Source organism: Rhinatrema bivittatum, chromosome 4 (assembly GCF_901001135.1).
Source record: "Rhinatrema bivittatum chromosome 4, aRhiBiv1.1, whole genome shotgun sequence".
In the NCBI taxonomy this organism is placed as follows: Eukaryota; Metazoa; Chordata; class Amphibia; order Gymnophiona; family Rhinatrematidae; genus Rhinatrema; species Rhinatrema bivittatum.
This window is the reverse complement of record NC_042618.1, coordinates 441,480,945-441,499,959: the sequence shown is the minus strand read 5'-3', so window position 1 is coordinate 441,499,959 and position 19,015 is coordinate 441,480,945. Positions and strand designations below refer to the sequence as shown.

General features: G+C 45.8%; 1 protein-coding gene and 1 long non-coding RNA gene across 3 annotated transcripts in view; one reads left to right on the top strand and one right to left on the bottom strand.

The window, feature by feature from the left end:
- LOC115091331 overlaps positions 1–19,015 on the top strand; it is a 99,742-nt gene that overhangs the window by 16,441 nt on the left and 64,286 nt on the right. The gene's annotated exons all lie outside the window — the stretch shown is intronic.
- The window catches only part of HAL (histidine ammonia-lyase), a 63,353-nt gene that overhangs the window by 16,099 nt on the left and 28,239 nt on the right, over positions 1–19,015 (bottom strand). For both annotated transcript variants that reach the window (XM_029601563.1, XM_029601564.1), the window contains 3 exons: positions 17,046–17,126; positions 15,139–15,204; positions 14,854–15,019 (listed from right to left, as the gene is read on the bottom strand). In XM_029601563.1, the coding sequence (XP_029457423.1) occupies positions 14,854–15,019; positions 15,139–15,204; positions 17,046–17,126 (313 nt within the window). The remainder of the gene's footprint in view (positions 1–14,853; positions 15,020–15,138; positions 15,205–17,045; positions 17,127–19,015) is intronic.

Genomic DNA, 19,015 nt, shown 5'->3' with positions numbered 1-19,015 from the left:
TATTGGCTGATCTCAGATTTCTTTGGGGTACGTGTAAGCGTAGAGCTGTGTTTAACCAGTCAGCTTTATCTTCATTGATTAGTTTTTGAATTATGCAAAGAGTTTTAAATTGCACTCTCTGCTCTATTGGTAACCAGTGTAGTTCGGCCAGTGTTTGAGTAATGTGGTCTCTTTTGCTCTTGCCAGTGAGTATTCTGGTGGCAGAGTTTTGTAGGACTTGTAGAGGTCTTATTGTGGAGTACGGTAATCCCAGAAATAGTGTGTTACAGTAGTCTGTACTTGTGAAAATAAGTGTTTGGAGGACTGTCCTGAAGTGTTTCTGGATTAGTAGCGGTTTCAACCTCCTGAGGATCATGAGTTTGGCGTAGCCTTCTCTGACTTTCAGTGCTATGTGGTGTTTAAGGCTAAGTTCTGTGTCAATTATTATTCCTAGGTTTCGAGCTTTCTCGGCTATATCTACTTCCTGACCATTTTTGAGTTTGATAGGGTTTTGAATTAGTTCCATGTTTTTCCGTTCTAGGTGTATAAACTCCGTTTTTTCAATGTTTATCACTAGCTCCATTTTGCTTAGTAATTGCCTAGGTACATCATTGCTAAGTTTAGTGTTTTTTCAATTGTTTCGTCTATGGGCAAGATTAGTTGAATGTCATCTTCGTAGATGTAGTATGTTATACCGAGTCCTGCTAGGAGGTGGCATAGGGGTAACATATAGATGTTAAACAGTGTCGCTAATAGTGCTGAGCCCTGAGGTACTCCTGTCTTTAGCTTTATTTTATCTGATGTTGTGTTTTTTATCTGTACTTAAAAAAATCTATTGTTTAAGTAGGATCTGAACCAGTCCAGTGTTTTGTTTTGCAGACCTATTTCTTCTAGCCTATTTACAAGTATGGAGTGGTTTACTGTGTCGAACGCTGCTGATAAATAGTATCATTATGTAGTGTTTACCATTATCAAATCCTTGTAGTACATTATCTGTGAGAGAGATCAGCAGTGTTTCAGTGCCGTAGTGTTTTCTAAAGCCGTGTTGTGAGGGATAAAGTATGTTATTGTTTTCCAGGTGTTCAGCTAGTTGTTTCTGTACCGTTTTTTCTATTAATTTAGCAAGGAGGGGTAGATTTGAAACTGGTCTATAGTTATTTAAGATATTTGGGTCGCAGATCTTTTTCTTTAGTATTGGTTTGATTATTGTACCTTTTAGAATATCTGGCATTACTCCATCATTAATTGATAGGTTGATGATTTTGGCTATTGTATGGGAGATTATGTCGGCAAGTTTTTTTTATATCCATAGTAAGTATGGTATCTAGTTTGTGGGGCAGGATTTATGTTTTTTATTATGGATTCAACTTCGATGTCGGATACTTCGTCAAAGGTGGACCATTGTGTCACATCTCTTTTGATCATTTTTATTTCCTGTTTTGCTGAGTTAGGGATCTTATCTCTAAGGTTTATGATTTTTTCTGAGAAAAAGTTTGCTATTTCGTTACATTTGTTCTCTAGTGGGGTTTGGGGTGCCTCGGTTTTGTCGTTCGCCAGGTTTTTTACAATGTTAAATAACGATCTTGGGTTGTTTGCAAATTTTTCAATTTTTGTGCTGAAGAATAATTTTTTTGCGTCAAGAATTAATTTTTTTGTAATAGGCTAGTTGCTTCCTGAATTTAGTCAGACTTTCTGATGATTTACATCTAATCCATTCTTTTTCTCTTTTTCTCAAGAGTTTGTTTGACCTCCTTTATCTTTTCGTTATACCATGGGTTTGATTGTCTAGACTCAGTGATCTGAATTAGCTTTGTGGGATTTATTTCATCTGCTAATTTATTTGTTACTGCCAAAGAGCCTTCAGCCCTAGAAACTATGGCTTGATAATTAACACCTTCCTTCCTTGCCAAGCCTAATGCAAGTGAAAGGGACTAGATTTCAACTTGCTTCCCATAAGCTCTCTTATCTTGTAGGACAGTGCTGTGAGCATCAGGACCACACTTCTCAGGGACAGTAACTTTCAAAATGGTGCACATGCACACATTGGCACGCATAAGTCTGCCTGCACACAGGGACAATCCAATTTTATAATATATGAGCACATATGTGCACATATGCTATAAAATAGTATGGCCACGCACCCATGTGCACCAAACTTTAAGTGGGTGCGCACAAATGCCGTTTCTACTGTGTAAATCGGGGGATTTTAAAAGGGGGGCGCACCAACACCATTCCCAGTTTTCCCAGTTGGGCCCCAGTTTGCCCAGTTGAGAGAAGTCCTCCAAACCCCCTTAGTTTAATAGCCTTCACTCCCTACAGTTAGTCCCAACCCTTAAATCCCCACAGATCTGCCTAGTTGTCTTTATTTTATAACTTACGTGTCATCTATAGTAGAAGTAAAGTTATACAGCAGGGGGCCTTGGCGCATGCCAGATTGCCTCAGTATTTATGCACTTATCTTAGATTAACGCCTTGAAATGCCCATGCCCAGACCATGTCCATGCTCCACCCCCTTTTTTGAAAACATTCGAGATGTGCACGCTGCGAGTGATAGGTGCACATCGCTGCAGATTTTAAAATCCATTCTGCATGCGCAAGCCCGACTTCTTTGCACATCCCCTAATTAATGCACACGTTGGGCTTTTAAAATTCCAGCCAAAGAAAATGTTAATATTGAATTCTGTTCATAAAGAAACACGTTGACTGCTTTTAATTCAGCTTTATTCTCTGCTGCTCCTTTCACCTGTGTCATCTCTGTTTTGTCCTTCCTCTTTCAGGCCTGGATTTGCTGCCTAGGGCAGCAAAAATGTAGGGAGGCAGCGGACTGACTGAAGATTTGCTGCCTTCCAGCTGTGCTGACTCTCAGTCAGCAGAGAATAGCCCTCTGCTTCCTGATCCAGCTGCAGGGAGAGGTGAGCCTGAGCAGAGAGAGTAAATGGGGATAATTTTGGGGAGGTTAAGAGGTGCTGAGTGGGGTAATATTGGGGGGGTGAGGAGAGAGGCTAGGAGATGAGAGGAAATCAGCTGGTGGGCATATGGCTATGTGCAAAAGAGAGGGGAATGGGGAAAAGGAGCAGTATTGGTGTGTGTGAGTGTGTGTGAGAGAGAGTGTGTGTATGTTCAGATCCTTCCTCCCTTGATTTCATTCTGTTTCCCAGATTAGTTTTACCTGTAGCTGTGTGCCCATTTTTTTGAGCATACGCATTTCCCACAGATAAGCAGGCTGAATTAGCCATGCTGCCTGGGAGCGTCCTCCGGTCCTCTAGGTGGTGGAGTTCCTCAAAACACACACAGCTCTGCTCTGTGTGCCTGTGTATGTCCTCTCCCACGCAGTTCCCAGCCTGTCCCTTGTTCTTCCGCATTGCAGGCTGCAGGCGGAGCTCCTCCACTCCTTACTGTTGCTATTTTTTGGCTACAACTTTTTCACTCAAAGCACAATAAATCTCTGGAATTTGTTGCCAGAGGATGTGGTTAGTGCAGTTAGTGTAGCTGGGTTCAAAAAAGGTTTGGATAAGTTCTTGGAAGAGAAGTCCATTAACTGCTATTAATCAAGTTTACTTAGGGAATAGTCACTGCTATTAATTGCATCAGTAGCATGGGATCTTCTAGGTGTTTGGGTAATTGCCAGGTTCTTGTGGCCTGGTTTGGCCTCTGTTGGAAACAGGATGCTGGGCTTGATGGACCCTTGGTCTGACCCAGCATGGCAATTTCTTTTGTTCTTATGTTCTTATTTCTTGTGACTGCTTGGCTGCAAAAGAGCAAGAGAGTGATGCCAAAACCGCCTGGCTTTAAGTTCTGCCAGTGCGGAAAGGTGATGTCTGTAACAGATGGCCATGTGATCTGTTACATTTGCCTGGGTCCTGACCACAACCCATCCCACTGCAGGGACTGTGGCCGCATGTCCCCAAGAGCGCGCAGGCAGCGGTTAGCGAAGATAGAGAAGCTAAAGGAGGCAGCATCAGGAACCTGCATTACAGAGCCATCTCGATGATCCACTCCGTCCTCTCCAGGGCCCAGCTGGGAACCCCTGAGATTGAGGACAAAAAGGGCCTCCTCAGTAGGCCCCTCAGGTGACCCAAGGGCCCCAAGGAAGTGCGCCCATGCCACCTTGACACAGGAAGCACTGGAAGATCCGCAGCTTCCACAGCCCAGGCAAGTCTTGGGCGACATCAACGCATGGCATTGTGCCGACGCACATGCGTCAAAGCATAAGAAAAACGACGTGGGACCGAGGCACCAGAAAGCATCGGTCGATGCACCGATGCATGAACCCATCTCTGAAGCACCATGCGTTGGCAAAGAGTACATCGAAGCAGGGGAGACCCATAGACCATTGGGTCCCACATGCTTCTCCGGTGGATGAGAGCTTGTCGCCTACAGTTCAGATGCCAGACTTGCATGGGGACCCTGTTCCAGATCTGGAGCTTGTATTCTCAGATGCGGAACCAAGGTCAGCCCATGGATCGGGATCTTCCCATTCTTCCAGGGTCTTCTCCGACCTGTCTTCAGCATCGAGATGCAATAGAGAAGGGTCACTTCTTCAAGAGACCTTGGAAAAAAGGCATAAGTGGGCTCCCCATGTAGAACAGGTGCCTATGCAACCCAGAGGCCCTGACTCAGATATTCTATTGGCAGCACTGCCTCCCAGAGGGCCTCCAAGGGAACATTCCCCTAGACCATAGGGAACACTGGCCTCCCAGGCGATGACACAAATTTCGCAAATACTGACTCAGTTTCTTTCGTCAGTGAAACAATATCAGGGTGGAAGGGAGGGAGAGCATTCCCCCCACAGGACTCCACCTTTACCAGGCAAGGGCATCGACCGGCCGGTACTAAGCCCCCCTCGAGATACACCTCAGGAAGCTTCTACATACGAATCATCCTCTACATCGCCTGGCTCTTTGACAGGTTATCCCTCCAACCCCCTGGAGGAACATTCTAGCCCTGTCTCTCCACCAGAAGACCTCTCTTTCTCCAAGTTTATGGAGAAGGTGGGGAGTGTCCTCAGTATAGAAACCAGGAAAGGTGCTGGACCCCCGACGGAAGTCCTGGGTATACTTAAGATATTTGAGACACCAGCAGAGCCAACTGTGTTACCTTTGCATGCAGTCCTAGATGACTTAATGACTAAAGCATGGCAGTCTCCCTTGTTGGGGCCAGCAACATCTCACAAAATGGATTTGAAATTCCGGATGCGCACATCACCCTTTTACAGCACGGTCCAGCACCCCCACGCGTCCATCATGGTGGAGTCAGTCACATGAAGAGGGAGAAAAAATCATGACTGCACTCCAATACCCCTCCAGGGAGAGACAACAAGTACTTGGACAGCTTTGGAAGCTGCACCTTTCAGGCTGCAATGCTGAATGCAAAGATACAGCAGCACCAGTTTTATATCACCCAATACTATTATGAGGGTCTCCAATCCCTGAAGCCTGTGGTGATGAGTGCTGACCCAGATGGCAACCCACCAGCCCAGCTGCATTGATGGAGAAAGCCCTACGCCACTTGCTCTGCACCATTTATGAGGCATTTGATACTTCAGCTAGAACCTCCGCGGGGGCTATCGCAGCCAGACATTTGGCATGGCTGTGGGCGACCGCTATCAGGGAGGATGTCCATGTGAAGCTCCTTGACCTCCCCTGTCTCCCAGACAACGTCTTTGGGGATAAACTACAGGAGACAGTAGCCCAGCTGAAGGAACAGAACGTTACGGTGCAGTTCTTCGAGAGATTAATCATCAGGAAGAAGATATTATTCTGCCCCTCGGATACAGGCAGAGCATACCCCTCTTTCGCTTGCAATCGTACCACCCACCCAGGGGTGGGTGGTACGATTGCAAGCACAAAGCCGTGGTCGACAACGCAACTCGTGCCTGCTGCATGGCCCTGCAGACCCAGCCAACCCTAAACCCCAGCTGGGGTTTTAGGAATACCCAAACCATCTCCCATTTTTATCAGTCCTGGGAGGAAATTATAACTGACCACTGGGTACTTCAGATCATCATGGAGGGCTATACCCTGAATTTCAAAACAACACTGATCCTCCTGCCTCTCAAGCAGCTACAGGGGGACGGAGCACGCAATGAGAATGCCCTCAAGGAGAAAGTCTCCAGACTGCGTCACCAGGGCTGCATTCACCGACTCCCCGTCTCCTTGCAGAATTGGGGATTTTATTCTCCATACTTTCTCATGCCCAAAAAATCGGGAGGCCTTCACCCCATCCTGGACCTATGTATGCTCAACAGGTTAATTCGCAAGGAGAAGTTCAAGATGACTTCCCTCAAGTCCATCCTACCCTTTTTACAGCCCAACGACTAGATGAGCACACTAGACAAAAAAGGAGGCATATGCCCACATCCCCATCCACTGTACCTGTTGGCAGTACCTCTGCTTCCAGATCAACGAGCACTATTTCCAGTACAAAGTACTCCCATTTGGACTTTCATCATCCCCGAGAGTCTTTACCAAGTGCCTTGCAGTGGTGGTGGCCCATCTCAGGAAACAGGAAATACAGCTGTTTCCTTATCTCGATGACTGGCTGCTAGTTGCCCCAGACCCACCCTCCCTGCAACGCAGCATACAAACTACCATCTGATGCCTGGAAGAGTTGGGCTTGCTTATAAACTACAAAAAATCCAACCTACAACCAACCCAAACCCAAACTCTTCAATTTATTGGGACAGTAATCGACACGAAAGTAGGCAAGGCGTCTCTGCTGAAATCCAGGGAACTGGCTATGCAACTGCTTGCGGCCATACACACCCCAGCCCACAAGTATTGACCGTCCTGAGACACATGGCGGCATCAGTCTATATGGTGCCATGCATGCGCCTACATATATGCTGGCTACAGTGGGGCCTGAAAACAGTAGACACAGCATCTGCACCCCCTGTCACAAGTCAAGGTCACCACGAGCATGAAAAAGGATCTCCAGTGGTGGTTGCGCCCTATGACATTGCCCATGGGAATGCCCTTTTGACAGCCGGCTCATCAGGTCATCTTGACCACAGACACCTCGAGCAAAGGCTGGGGTGCCTTCATAGATCAGTTTCAAACCCAAGGCCGATGGTCGGACTGGGAGAGAACACAGCAAATAAACCTGTTGGAACTGTGAGTGATCAGGTACGCCTTGCACACGTTCAGGGACGCCCTACAGCGAAAGACAGTCATGGTCCACACAGACAACCAGGTGGCAATTGTTTTATATAAACAAGGAAGGAGAGTCTGGTTCATGGAGACTCTGCTGAGAAGCCATACGCATCTTGGAGTGGGCAGAAGGGGAGTCCATCGCACTCCAAGTGACTTATCTCCCTGGTATTGGAAATTCAAGAGCAGACACTCAGCAGGATTTTCCATCCCCACGAATGGGAACTCAACCAGGAGGTGGCAGACCGCCTCTTTCAAAGGTGGGGCCACTCCTCCATAGATCTCTTCACCACAGAAAATAACAGGAAAGTGTTCGCATTCTGCTCTGTCTACCCAGCAAGCACCACCTACCACAGGATGCTTTCCTCATCCCGTGGATGGAAGGACTACTATACACCTTCCCCCCCCCCCCCCCCCCATCCCGCTCATATTGAGGGCCATCCAGAAGTGTATCATGGACAGAGCCAATCTCATTCTCAAAGCCCCGGCATGGCCCTGGCAACCGTGGTACTCCTACAACTAGGCAGCCAATGCCCCTCGGGCATTCTCGGAACCTGCTGTCACCGGATGGAGGGTCCCTTCTTCACCCCCATGTGTTCCTCCCTCCATCTCACAGCATGGAGATTGAAAGGACAGTATTGAAATACCTAAACTTATCACTACCAGTTCAAGATATATTGGTGTCCTCCAGGAAGTACTGCACCAGGAAAAACTATCAAGCCAAGTGGATCAGATACTCAGTGGTGCAGAGAGCACAGAGTAGATCCTTTCTCCTGCCCTCCGGAACACCTGCTGGAATACCTCCACTCTTTATACCAGGCGGGACTGGCAATGGCATCTATCAGAGTACAGGTCAGCACTATCGCGACTTATCTCCTCCCTTATGATGGCTTCCCAGTGTCATGCCACCCACTTATCTCCAGATTCATGAAGGGCATTCTATGGCTGCACCCACTGGTTCAGAAGCCACCAGTTTTATGGGATCTCAACCTAGTTCTAGAACAGCTGATGCTCCCGCCCTTCGAACCTCTGGACAGCAGTCACATGAGGTATCTCTCCTGGAAAGTCCTCTTCCTGGTCACTCTCACCTCAGCAAGGAGGGTCAGCGAACTGCAAGCATTGGTCCATTATTCACCATACCTGGAGTTCCACCATAATAAGGTGACATTAAGAACTCATCCTTCCTTCCTGCCCAAGGTGTTATCAACATTTCACCTTAACCAGGCAATCACCTTAACAACCTTCTTCCTGATGCCACACAAATCTGAAACGGAAAGATGGCTTCACACGTTGGACTGCAAATGTGCCTTAGCTTACTACAAGTGGCGCACACCTTTGGAATCAAAGGGCTTCCCAATTCTTTGTCTCCTTCAATGCCCCCTGACTCTCCATCTCCAAGAGAACCCTTTTGTCTTGGATCTCCCAATGCATCCTGTTCTATTACATCAGAAGATCAGAAAATCTGACTACCTCAGCAAAGGCTTACCAAGTCAGAGCCACGGTGGCCTCCATTGCCCACCTAAGCGAGGTGCCTATCCAGGACATATGCAAAGCCATCACGTGGTTGCCACTGCATACTTTCACCTCACACTACTGCCTTGACTAGCAGGTGCCTGCAGATGCTGTGGTGAGTCGAGCCATCCTTCTGGCAGGAACAACTAAAGGGACTGTCCACAACGGCGTACCAGGTTGAGCACACATCCTACAAGAAATGGAATGGACTACGCACCACTTCCAGAGACCATGGGGCGCTCAGCCTTCCAGCTAGAGACTCCCAGGCAGCATGGCTAATTCAGCCTGCTTATCTGCAGGAAAAAAGCAAGTTTGCTTACCGTAAATGGTGTTTTCTGTAGATAGCAGGGTGAATAAGCCATGCTAACCCACCCGCCTCCCCAGACAGCCTCCTAACGTGTAGTACAAGCTTGGATAACAGGCTGGGAGCTGCGTGGGAGAGGACACATACAGGCATACAGAGAAGAGCTCTGTGTGCTTTCAGGAGCTCCGCCACCCAAAGGACCGGAGGACATTCCCAGGCAGCATGGCTAATTCACCCTGCTATCTATGGAAAACACCATTTACGGTAAGCAAACTTGTCTTTTATTGGCAATGAAGCATGGAATTTTCTGCTAAAAATAAAAAATGCCCACAACACTGTGCGTTTGCTAGCGCCCTCGCATGGAAATTCCATACTAACGAGGGCATTGGCTCTTTCCTCCCAATGCAGAGAGGTGCGCTGGCATAACTCATTTTCCTGAATGAGAAAAGCTGGAAAGCTTTGAGCACAAATGCTCGTAGTTTGGGCAATAAAATCCCAGATCTGCAAGCCCTAATGGTGGAGGCGGACTTGGACATTGTTGCCGTCACGGAGACGTGGTTCACGGAATCACATGATTGGGATACGGCAATACCGGGCTATAACTTGTTAAGGAAGGACAGAGAGGATAGGAAAGGGGGAGAAGTGGCTCTTTATGTCAGAATCAATATCCAAGCATCTGAGCTGCAAGGAAGATGGGGCAATGAAGAAGCACTATGGGCCGACCTAAAACAAAGATGATGGGGCATCCATTTATATTGCCGTGGTTTACAAGCCTCCAAATCAAAAGGAAGAGCATGACAGAGATCTGGTTGAAGACATCCAAAAGATGGGAAAGAAGGGAGAATTGGTGATCATTGGAGACTTTAATCTGCCGGATGTAGACTGGAGTATCCCTTCTGCAGAATCTAACAATAGTAGAGAAATAGTGGATGTCCTGCAAGGGGCTTTGTTTAAACAAATGGTAATGGAACCCACGAGAGAGGGAGCTATACTCTATTTAGTGCTCACTAATGGAGATGTCGTCTCTGATGTCCAGGTGGGCGCCCACCTCAGCACCAGTGATCATCAAATGGTATGGTTTCATATCACACAAAGGATACGGAGAAGAAGCACGAAGACCCGAGTTTTGCAGTTCAAAAACACGGACTTTGGTGAAATGGGGAAGTACTTGGAGGAAGAACTAGATGGCTGGGAGAACGAGAGAGATGTGGAACAACAGTGGACCAAACTAAAAGGAGCAATTACCAAGGCAACTAATCTATATGTTAGAAAAGAAAAGAAAAGCAAAAGAAAAATGAAACCTATCTGGTTCTCAAAGGAGGTGGCTGACAAATTAAAGGCTAAAAGAACAGCGTTCAAGAAATATAAAGGTTCCCAAAGGGAGGAGCACAAAGAAGAATATCTGGTAGAACTGAGGGAGACAAAAGTAATCAAGAAGGCAAAAAGTCAAGCGGAAGAAAGGATTGCCAAAGAGGTAATGTGAGGTGACAAAACATTTTTCAGGTACATCAGAGAAAAGAGGAAAGTCCAAAGTGGTATAGTGAAATTGAAAGGTGGAAAAGAACAATGTGTGGAGAGAGACGAAGAAATGGCAGAAATATTAAACAAATACTTCAGTTCGGTGTTCACTAAAGAAGACTCTGGAGAAGGACAGTCACTAGTTAACAAGAAATCAGAGGGGAGTGGAGTAGTTGTAACTCCATTTACAATAGAGAATGTATGGGAAGAGCTGGGGAAACTGAAAGTGGAAAAAGCCATGGGGCCTGATGAGGTTCATCCCAGGATACTGAGGGAGCTCAGAGATGTGCTGGCAGGTCCGCTGAGTGACCTGTTCAATAGATCCCTGGAAACGGGAGTGGTGCCGAGTGATTGGAGAAGAGTGGTGGTGGTTCCGCTGCACAAGAGTGGGAGCAGAGAGGAAGCTGGTAACTACAGACCGGTTAGCCTCACCTCAGTGGTGGGAAAAGTAATGGCGTCACTGCTGAAAGAAAGAAAAGTGAACTATCTACAATCGGGAGAATTGCTGGACTAGAGGCAGCATGGATTCACCAGGGGAAGATCCTGTCAGACAAATCTGTTAGACTTTTTTGACTGGGTGACTAGGGAATTGGATAGAGGAAGAGCGCTCTGTGTCATCTACTTGGATTTCAGCAACGCTTTTGATACGGTCCCGCACAGGAGGCTGGTGAGTAAAATGAGAAGCTTAGGAGTGAGTGCCAAGGTGGTAGCCTGGATTGCAAACTGGTTGACTGACAGAAGACAATGTGTGATGGTAAATGGAACTTACTCTGAAGAGAGAGCGGTGTTGAGCGGAGTGCCACAAGGATCAGTGTTGGGACCGGTCCTGTTCAATATCTATGTGAGCGACATAGCGAATGGGATAGAAGGTAAGGTCTGTCTTTTTGCGGATGACACTAAGATCTGCAACAGAGTGGACACGCTGGAAGGAGTGGAGAGAATGAGACGGGATTTGAGGAAGCTGGAAGAGTGGTCGAATATATGGCAGCTGAGATTCTATGCCAAGAAGTGCAGAGTCATGCATATGGGGTGCGGAAATCTGAAAGAACTGTATTCGATGGGGGGTGAAGGGCTGATGTGCATGGAGCAGGAGAGAGAGACCTTGGGGTGATAGTGTCAGACGATCTGAAGTCGGGGAAACAATGTGACAAGGTGATAGCTAAAGCCAGAAGAATGCAGGGCTGCATAGAGAGAGGAATATCGAGTAAGAAAAGGGGAGTGATAATCCCCTTGTACAGGGCCTTGGTGAGGCCTCACCTGGAGTACTGTGCTCAGTGCTGGAGACTGTATCTCCAAAGGGACAGAGACAGGATGGAGGCGGTCCAGAGAAGGGCGACCAAAAAGGTGGATGGTCTTCATCGAATGACTTATGAGGAGAGATTGAAGAATCTAAATATGTACACCCTGGAGGAAAGGAGGAACAGAGGTGATATGATACAGACTTTCAGATACTTGAAAGCTTTTAAGGATCCAAAGACCATGACAAACCTTTTCCATCGGAAAAGAATCAGCAGAACCATGGGTCATGATTTGAAGCTCCAAGGTGGAAGACTCGGAACCAATGTCAGGAAGTATTTCTTCACAGAGAGGGTGGAGGATGCCTGGAACGCCCTTCCAGAGGAAGTGGTGAAGACCAAACTTGTGAAGGACTTCAAAGGGGCGTGGGATAAACACTTTGGATCCATAAAGTCTAGAGGATGTGAAGGAAGAGAGGGAGGCTTGCAGGGAAGACTGCTACTACCTGGAGATAATACCCTTATTCAATAGACATACAAACGGTAAATGCGACTCCGACAGTGCTCTATGCTTCAACGGCAAGAGGAAATGTGAAAAAAGGATTTTCATTCACAAAAAAGCAGGGAGTAGCTTGCTTGTTACGGCGGTTACTACCCCAATCCAAACAAGCCTGATGCTTCACTTTCAATGCATATCCAGTGTTGTTCTCTGCTTCAAATGGCAGGGGAAATGAAGAAAAGTGGATTTTATATTCCGACAACAACCAACAAGGACTGAATTCCACAGTCTGGGTAAACAAATAAGCTTGGGTGTAACTTGCTCGCTACGGCGGTTACTACCCCTAACCAATTAAGCTAGATAGTTCACGTAGAAGCAGTTCCAGCACTACTCTCTACATTAATGGCAGGGGTGGAAGGGAAATAGAACCAAAAGGGTACTAAAGGCCAAGAGTAACAGATAAGTATGAGAGAGTGAGAAAAAAAATAGTGTGAAAGCTTGCTGGGCAGACTGGATGGACCATTTGGTCTTCTTCTGCTGTCATTTCTATGTTTCTTAGCACTGGAAATTTTACTCCTAGTCAGAGGTGGAGTAAAGTTTCCAGCGTTAATGTCAGAATCTCTTCTCACTGTTTCTGTGCTGTAGTCAAAATTGTTTCAAATTATTACCCCCCGCCCGCCCGCTAGTGAAACATGCTACAGCCCAGAAGGGAGCTGGCGGCATGGAGCAGGAGTGTGCGTGCTGGGCGAGGGGAAAAAGATGTCACGGGCAGTGCCATCATGTATCTCCACCTGTTTGCTGTAGCTGTGCCGGTGATGTACAGGAGAGCCAGCCGATGGCACAAGGTAGCATAGGGAGGGAAGCAGGTGGGGTTCTCACCAGCCAGGGAACATTGCTGTTTCCTGTTCCTGGGCCGGGGAAGTAGCACGGCAGAGCAGAACCTCTTTTCAGTGGAGGAAGGGGTTGCACTGATTCCCGATGACACAGGCTCTGCCGTCTATACGTCATTCTCTGCTCCCCTGGGTGTTTTTATGCTGGCACTCTGTGGACTTTATTTTTTTTTAAACAGTAGGCTCCAGGAAATCAGATTACTAAAGTGCTTGCAATGTCAGAAACCACCCCCCCCCACTCCCCGAAAGTTAAAATTTATTTATTTATTTATTTATTTAAGGGTTTTTATATACCGCAGTACGTAAAGAAATACATCACCGCGGTTTACATTTAACAATAACTTAGCAACAGGCTTTACATTGACATTATTAATAGGTATTAAATAAACTAAAATGTGCGTTCAGCCTGTGATGAGAAACATTATAGCTGAGAATCCTCACATTTTAACTTCTGATGCCTTTAGCATAGCATTAGCTTACTGTTTCTGGAGTTTAAAAAAAAATTGTTAAGCTGCGTATTAAAAAATTATGCACTGAGTTTCAGCACGGTTATTGCATCAGCCTGTCTCTCTTCTTCTCGATCCCAGAATCCCCCCTCCAACACCTAATCCTAGATTCTCCCTCCTCTGATCCCCCTTCCTATCTTTTTCCTCCTTCCACATCTGAGTCCCAATCCTCCCCCTTTTATTCCCCCCCTTTCTCTCCACTCTTCCCCACCCTCAGCCCTCTCTCTCCTTCTATTCCCCAGTTTTATCTTTTTCTCAATTTCCTCTCCCCAATCTCCATTCCTCTTTCCTCTCCCCATCCCTGGTCCACCCATCTCACCTACCTTTTCTTCCCATCCCCAAAATTCCCTCCTTGTAGTGCTATCTGAGATCTCTTTTCCTCATGCAGTAAATTCTACTACTACAAGCAAGTTTGGAAAACAATTTTTACAATGCGATATAAAAGTTGGTGATGTTTGTACTTCAGAATTTTCTAATTCCTCTGTAGGAAACTGTGGGGCTGTGCCTTTAAATCTTCTGCTCCTTCTTGTCTGACCTTCTGGGGTAGTGTGGAGGGGTGAGAAAAACCTAAATCCACCACTGCACTCTTTTCTCTCTTCCTCTCTTCTGTCTAAAGCTCAGAATCCAAAGGTCCCTGTAACACATCCTGTGAGAGGGCCCCTGCTCCCTCAAGCAGAGCATGGAGAAGGCTTTAAGAGAGGCAATGCAAGAGGTATTTAGCTTCTGGCTCAGGTGAAATCAACTCCTTTGTTTGTACAACAAAAGGTTTGACCAGTCTAAATTAATCATCCTCAGTGCCTAACTGATGAAGTTACAACAGGAACCAACCTCTCAGCTAGCGGAGCTCTGTATTTTAAAGTGCACATGTCCTAAAAGAAAGACACAACCTGCACAATATCTCACACTATTCTTGATTGTTTTTAAACAACTCCCCTGACAGTCCCCTGCTTTTCCAGCAGCAGACCAGTCAATCACGAATTCTCTCTTCTATGCTGGACTGGCTTGGTCCATATCAACTGTGATGTCATAAATTGTACGTGACACGTACTGTAGGAACCAATTGGAGTCAACCACAAGGTAACGTCATTTCTGATGCTCTTCCAGAGACAGCTGCTCCCGGGGGGGTGAAGAGAGCAAACAAAAGACTTCCCAGAGACAGTGTGAACAGTAAAATCGGTAGCAGGGAGCGAGTGAGCAATGCTGCCGCTGACTCTGTGAACAGTGGGGTGCGGCTCTTTTGGGAGAGGGAGGGAGGAACTTACCCAGCGCTGCAGCCGTGCAGTGCGCTATCATGAAGCCGGAGTTCAGTCCCCCTTCAGTCACCAAGAATGCAGGAAGCTCACTGAGGGACGGGTTACACAGCCTTTCTATCCTCCTCTCGCTGATTGCAGCAAGTTCATGCACGCCGATAGCTAAATAGTCCAAAGCCTGCAAGAAAATCCCACTCAGTACTCGTTTTGGGGGTGGGGGAGATCATAAAAAAAAAAAAAAATAAAAGCCTGTTTTCTACAAAATCAGCTTAGGGTCTAGTTTATAAGTTTGCTTACCTTGGCAGGGTATTCACCATGAAAGTTCCCACCAGAAATAGTCTCTCCTCTTTCTGAAAACACCATCTTGAAGAGCTGGTTAAAGACTGGCCACTTGGATAAGACAATTTGGGCCTCGCTTAGCCAAAGTTTGTTGGATAGGCACAGAATGAGGGAAAGCCCAGCATAAATCAGGCCTTTTAGGTTTAAATGCCTCCCAAATGAGCAAAATTATCATGATATGCTAACTGGCCACGTGAGATCACTAAGGAGATCCCCAGATCTGGAGACTGGAAGCAGTTCAGGGAAATGGATCAGGCCCTACAGCGAAAGGCTTGAAACATGCAACATGCACTTGCTGAAGGAGGAAAGGGGAAGGGAAGGACAGAAACATTTCGGTATTTAATAGGCTTCAATCAATCCCTGGAAGGGGAAAATTTCCAGTGAATTGGAATTTCAAGGACAAAAGGTCATGATATGAAACTGGAGGAAGATAATCTGCAGAGCACAAGTGCACTGGAACTTGCAGAATGAAAGTAGACAGAAATAAATAAGGGTCAGAGGAAATGCGGGAAAATACTACTTTACCGAGAAGGTGGTAGATACCGGGAACAACCACTCAACAGGGGTGCTAGAAAGCAGCACCGTGACAGAATAAAGGCACCCTTGGGATGGCTAGAGAGGCCTGTGAGGCTGCAGTATTACAAACAACGCACCCCTCACTCCCTCAAGTGCAGAGGCAAAGGAAGAGGTGAGAAGGAGCAGATGAAGGAAGCAGCGAGGGAGACTGCAGGCTATGTGCCTGCCAGACTGCAACCAGCAGGCTACAGTTCCCCAGAAGCCAATCAGGTATTGTCCAGCAAGGTGATAAAGGCAAAACCAGGGGCAGATAAATTAAAAGGAACAACGCCCCAGAAACCAACTGGATCAGTGCAGCAATTTGGTGAGCAAGAGCATGGAGATGGCCGGATGTTCAGGGAACAGCCTCAGTCGTTTTGGCAACTGAGTTATGAGTTTTTACACAACTTTGTGTGTGTGTGGGGGGGGGGGGGGGGAGAGAAGTGTTTGGGTGTAGGATTAAGACTGGGAATCTGTATGCTTATGTACCCGGGATAGTAGAGGAAGACAACCAAAACTGTCTTGGAGAAGGAGCAATTTCCTACAAGCACTCAAGCTTCAGTGGCTGCCAATTGGGATATATTCTTAGCTGGTGATCAGGCATAACTTGGCATACTAAATAGGTCAACTAGTCTTTTTCTGCTGTCATCTACTCTGGTACCCAAAGACAGACGGTGTCTAATTCTGTCCTTATTAGAGCATAGCTAAGGAAGATTCTGCATTCTGATTGGCTAGAACTAGCTCACCCCCCAATATGGTAGCATGTCAAAGGTTGGATCTAACGAAGCTGAGAAGGACCCTAGCACTCCCATATAGCTTTTCATCAGCCCGGTCGTGATTCCTCCTGTGGCCTGTAGCATCTCCCTAGTCCTCAGAGGCAAAGCTACCAGTCAAGTTAGTGGCATGTCCAGTTTGACTAAAAAAACAAACAAAAAAACATAAACTGCCACCAAACATCAGCCACTGGCTCCTGCTTACAGCCTGCACACCACAGGGAACAGGCTATTTGCCAGACACCTTACAAAAGGTATGAAAAGTTGAGACAGGGTCTCATACCCTACCTCCTTCTAATCTGAGTGTAAAAAAAAAAAAGTAATCCCTCTTACAACAATTTAATTTCAGCAGCTAATCATGCAAAAGTTAGCAATAAGTATTTTCCACGGGACACCATGTACTTCATGTTCTCACTGTCATGTCTTGGTACCATGACCTAAGCAAAGGTGATACATTCCCCTTAATACCCAAGGATAAATCCATACAAATGTCCGCATGGATGAGGTTTTAAATAAAGTGCACGCCTCAAAAGATACAGGGTTGTCTGTGGCACTGTTAATTTCAGTCATGATTATGTTCCTTACAAAAGCTATTGTATCATTCACCACACCATGGACCTAAAAGGCAAAACAAAACAATTATGTGCAGCTCATTGCTAGTGAGCCTAGCTGGGTTACAATAGCATTGACTTTTATCTTACAGCCAGAAAAGGTATTTGTTGATAGCCCTGTTATAATCATACATTATAAAATCAATGGGATAGAACGGAAAGCTGCTGAGCAGTTGGGTAAGGAGGATATTTTCAGAAGACTATCACATATTTAAAGATGCATGCTTCCTGCATTTCTCTTCTTGCATGTTACTTTTATTTCTTGTTTCAAGTGTTCTTGGAATGAAATTGTATGAACTGAATTAATATAAAGCAAAAGAAAGGCATGCCTTCAAGACCAGCAAGTATCCAGAATCAGTTAGGTAGTATCTCACTTTCTGAAATCAAATACACATCCCTTTCATGCCCTTGAAAACTGAACTCTTGGATTTTATAATAGCAGATAATTGCCTCTGTGCTCCACCTTTCTCTTAATCTTGATGTATATCAAGATGCAGTTAACAATTTAGAGCAGTACTATTTGTATGTCAGGATATGGGCAGCCTAGGAATGACATCTCCAACAACATAATCTGCCTATGAAACATAGTCTCTTGTGCAGCATGGGTACATCAGTCCCAGATCTGTCTCATCAGCCATGTTTGTACCTGTATAGGCACAGCACCATAATCAGAGGAATATTAAACAAATGTATAACATTCTCAATCTGTTTATTAGCAATACATGTTCAACAAATAAGTATTTTGTGGACACTATCTTCATTAGACATAATGTTTATGCAAACATATTTGTTTAATTCAAATTAACATACATTTCACCCCATATAAAATCACATGTTAAACCCCATAGATATCGCATAATACACCATATATGCATTACCCATCATTCATACTATATTACACACAAACTCATTCATACTCAACACCCATCCATATCACCTGTATAGGGGCAAGTTTCCCAATAGCAGAATGGGCAACTGCTTTGGGGAGACTGTCCAAAGGGGATGATTGCTCTGCCTATATAAATCCACCCCTGCGGTATCACACAGTGGAAGAGGAAGCTTCAGCGGCCGCAGCATTACATGGGGCCAGCCTGCTGACGTGTCATCGTGCTTTGGCTGGCCACAACTTTGGAAGGGGAACCTCCACCCTGTGACTTTGGAGAGGGGTAGCTGACTCTCTAAATGCCGAAAGGCAGCCAGGGGTTTAAATCCACCATTGGACCCAGAGATAGAACAAACTTGAAAGAAATATATTATGAATGGTGGTATATCAAATTGTATTAAACTTAAGACAACCATCATAGACTGCAAGGGTTTGTCAATGAAGATGATTTGCATGGCAGGGTATGAGCTGCCTAGCAATGGCCAATGAGAGCTCCAGCAACATCATCTTGCTGTGAGCACAAAGCTATTAATTGTTATACTTTGATTAAAGCCATATTTTTTATTGTGCGCCCTGGGATATGATTAAATGCCAAAGAGTACATGTGGCCAAGGAGTCATAAAAAATACTAAACGTTTCTCGAAATGGAGTCAAGTTCCAAAGTAATTCTCCGGATTCTAGTCGAGATCCTATAAATTGCTGAGGTCCATGCAGGCCTTCAAGAGCTAGGGTTAAAATATTCTTCTAGTTCATAAGGGATAGGTGGAGTCAGTTCTGGATTTGTATTTTTGTATTACAGGACATTCATCCCACATTCACAGCCTGTATTTCTCTCTTCTACAGAAAGAACTTTAGCTATTTTTGCAGTACAATGACCTTCATCTTAAAATGTTTATTAGCCTGGGCATTGGGTGGCTCAGTAGATTAGTACAAATTTAAGGAGTCTTGACCACATCTGTTTAAATCTGACTCAGGTCTGCAGTGACCAAGTGGTATTACTGTCTAACAGCTGT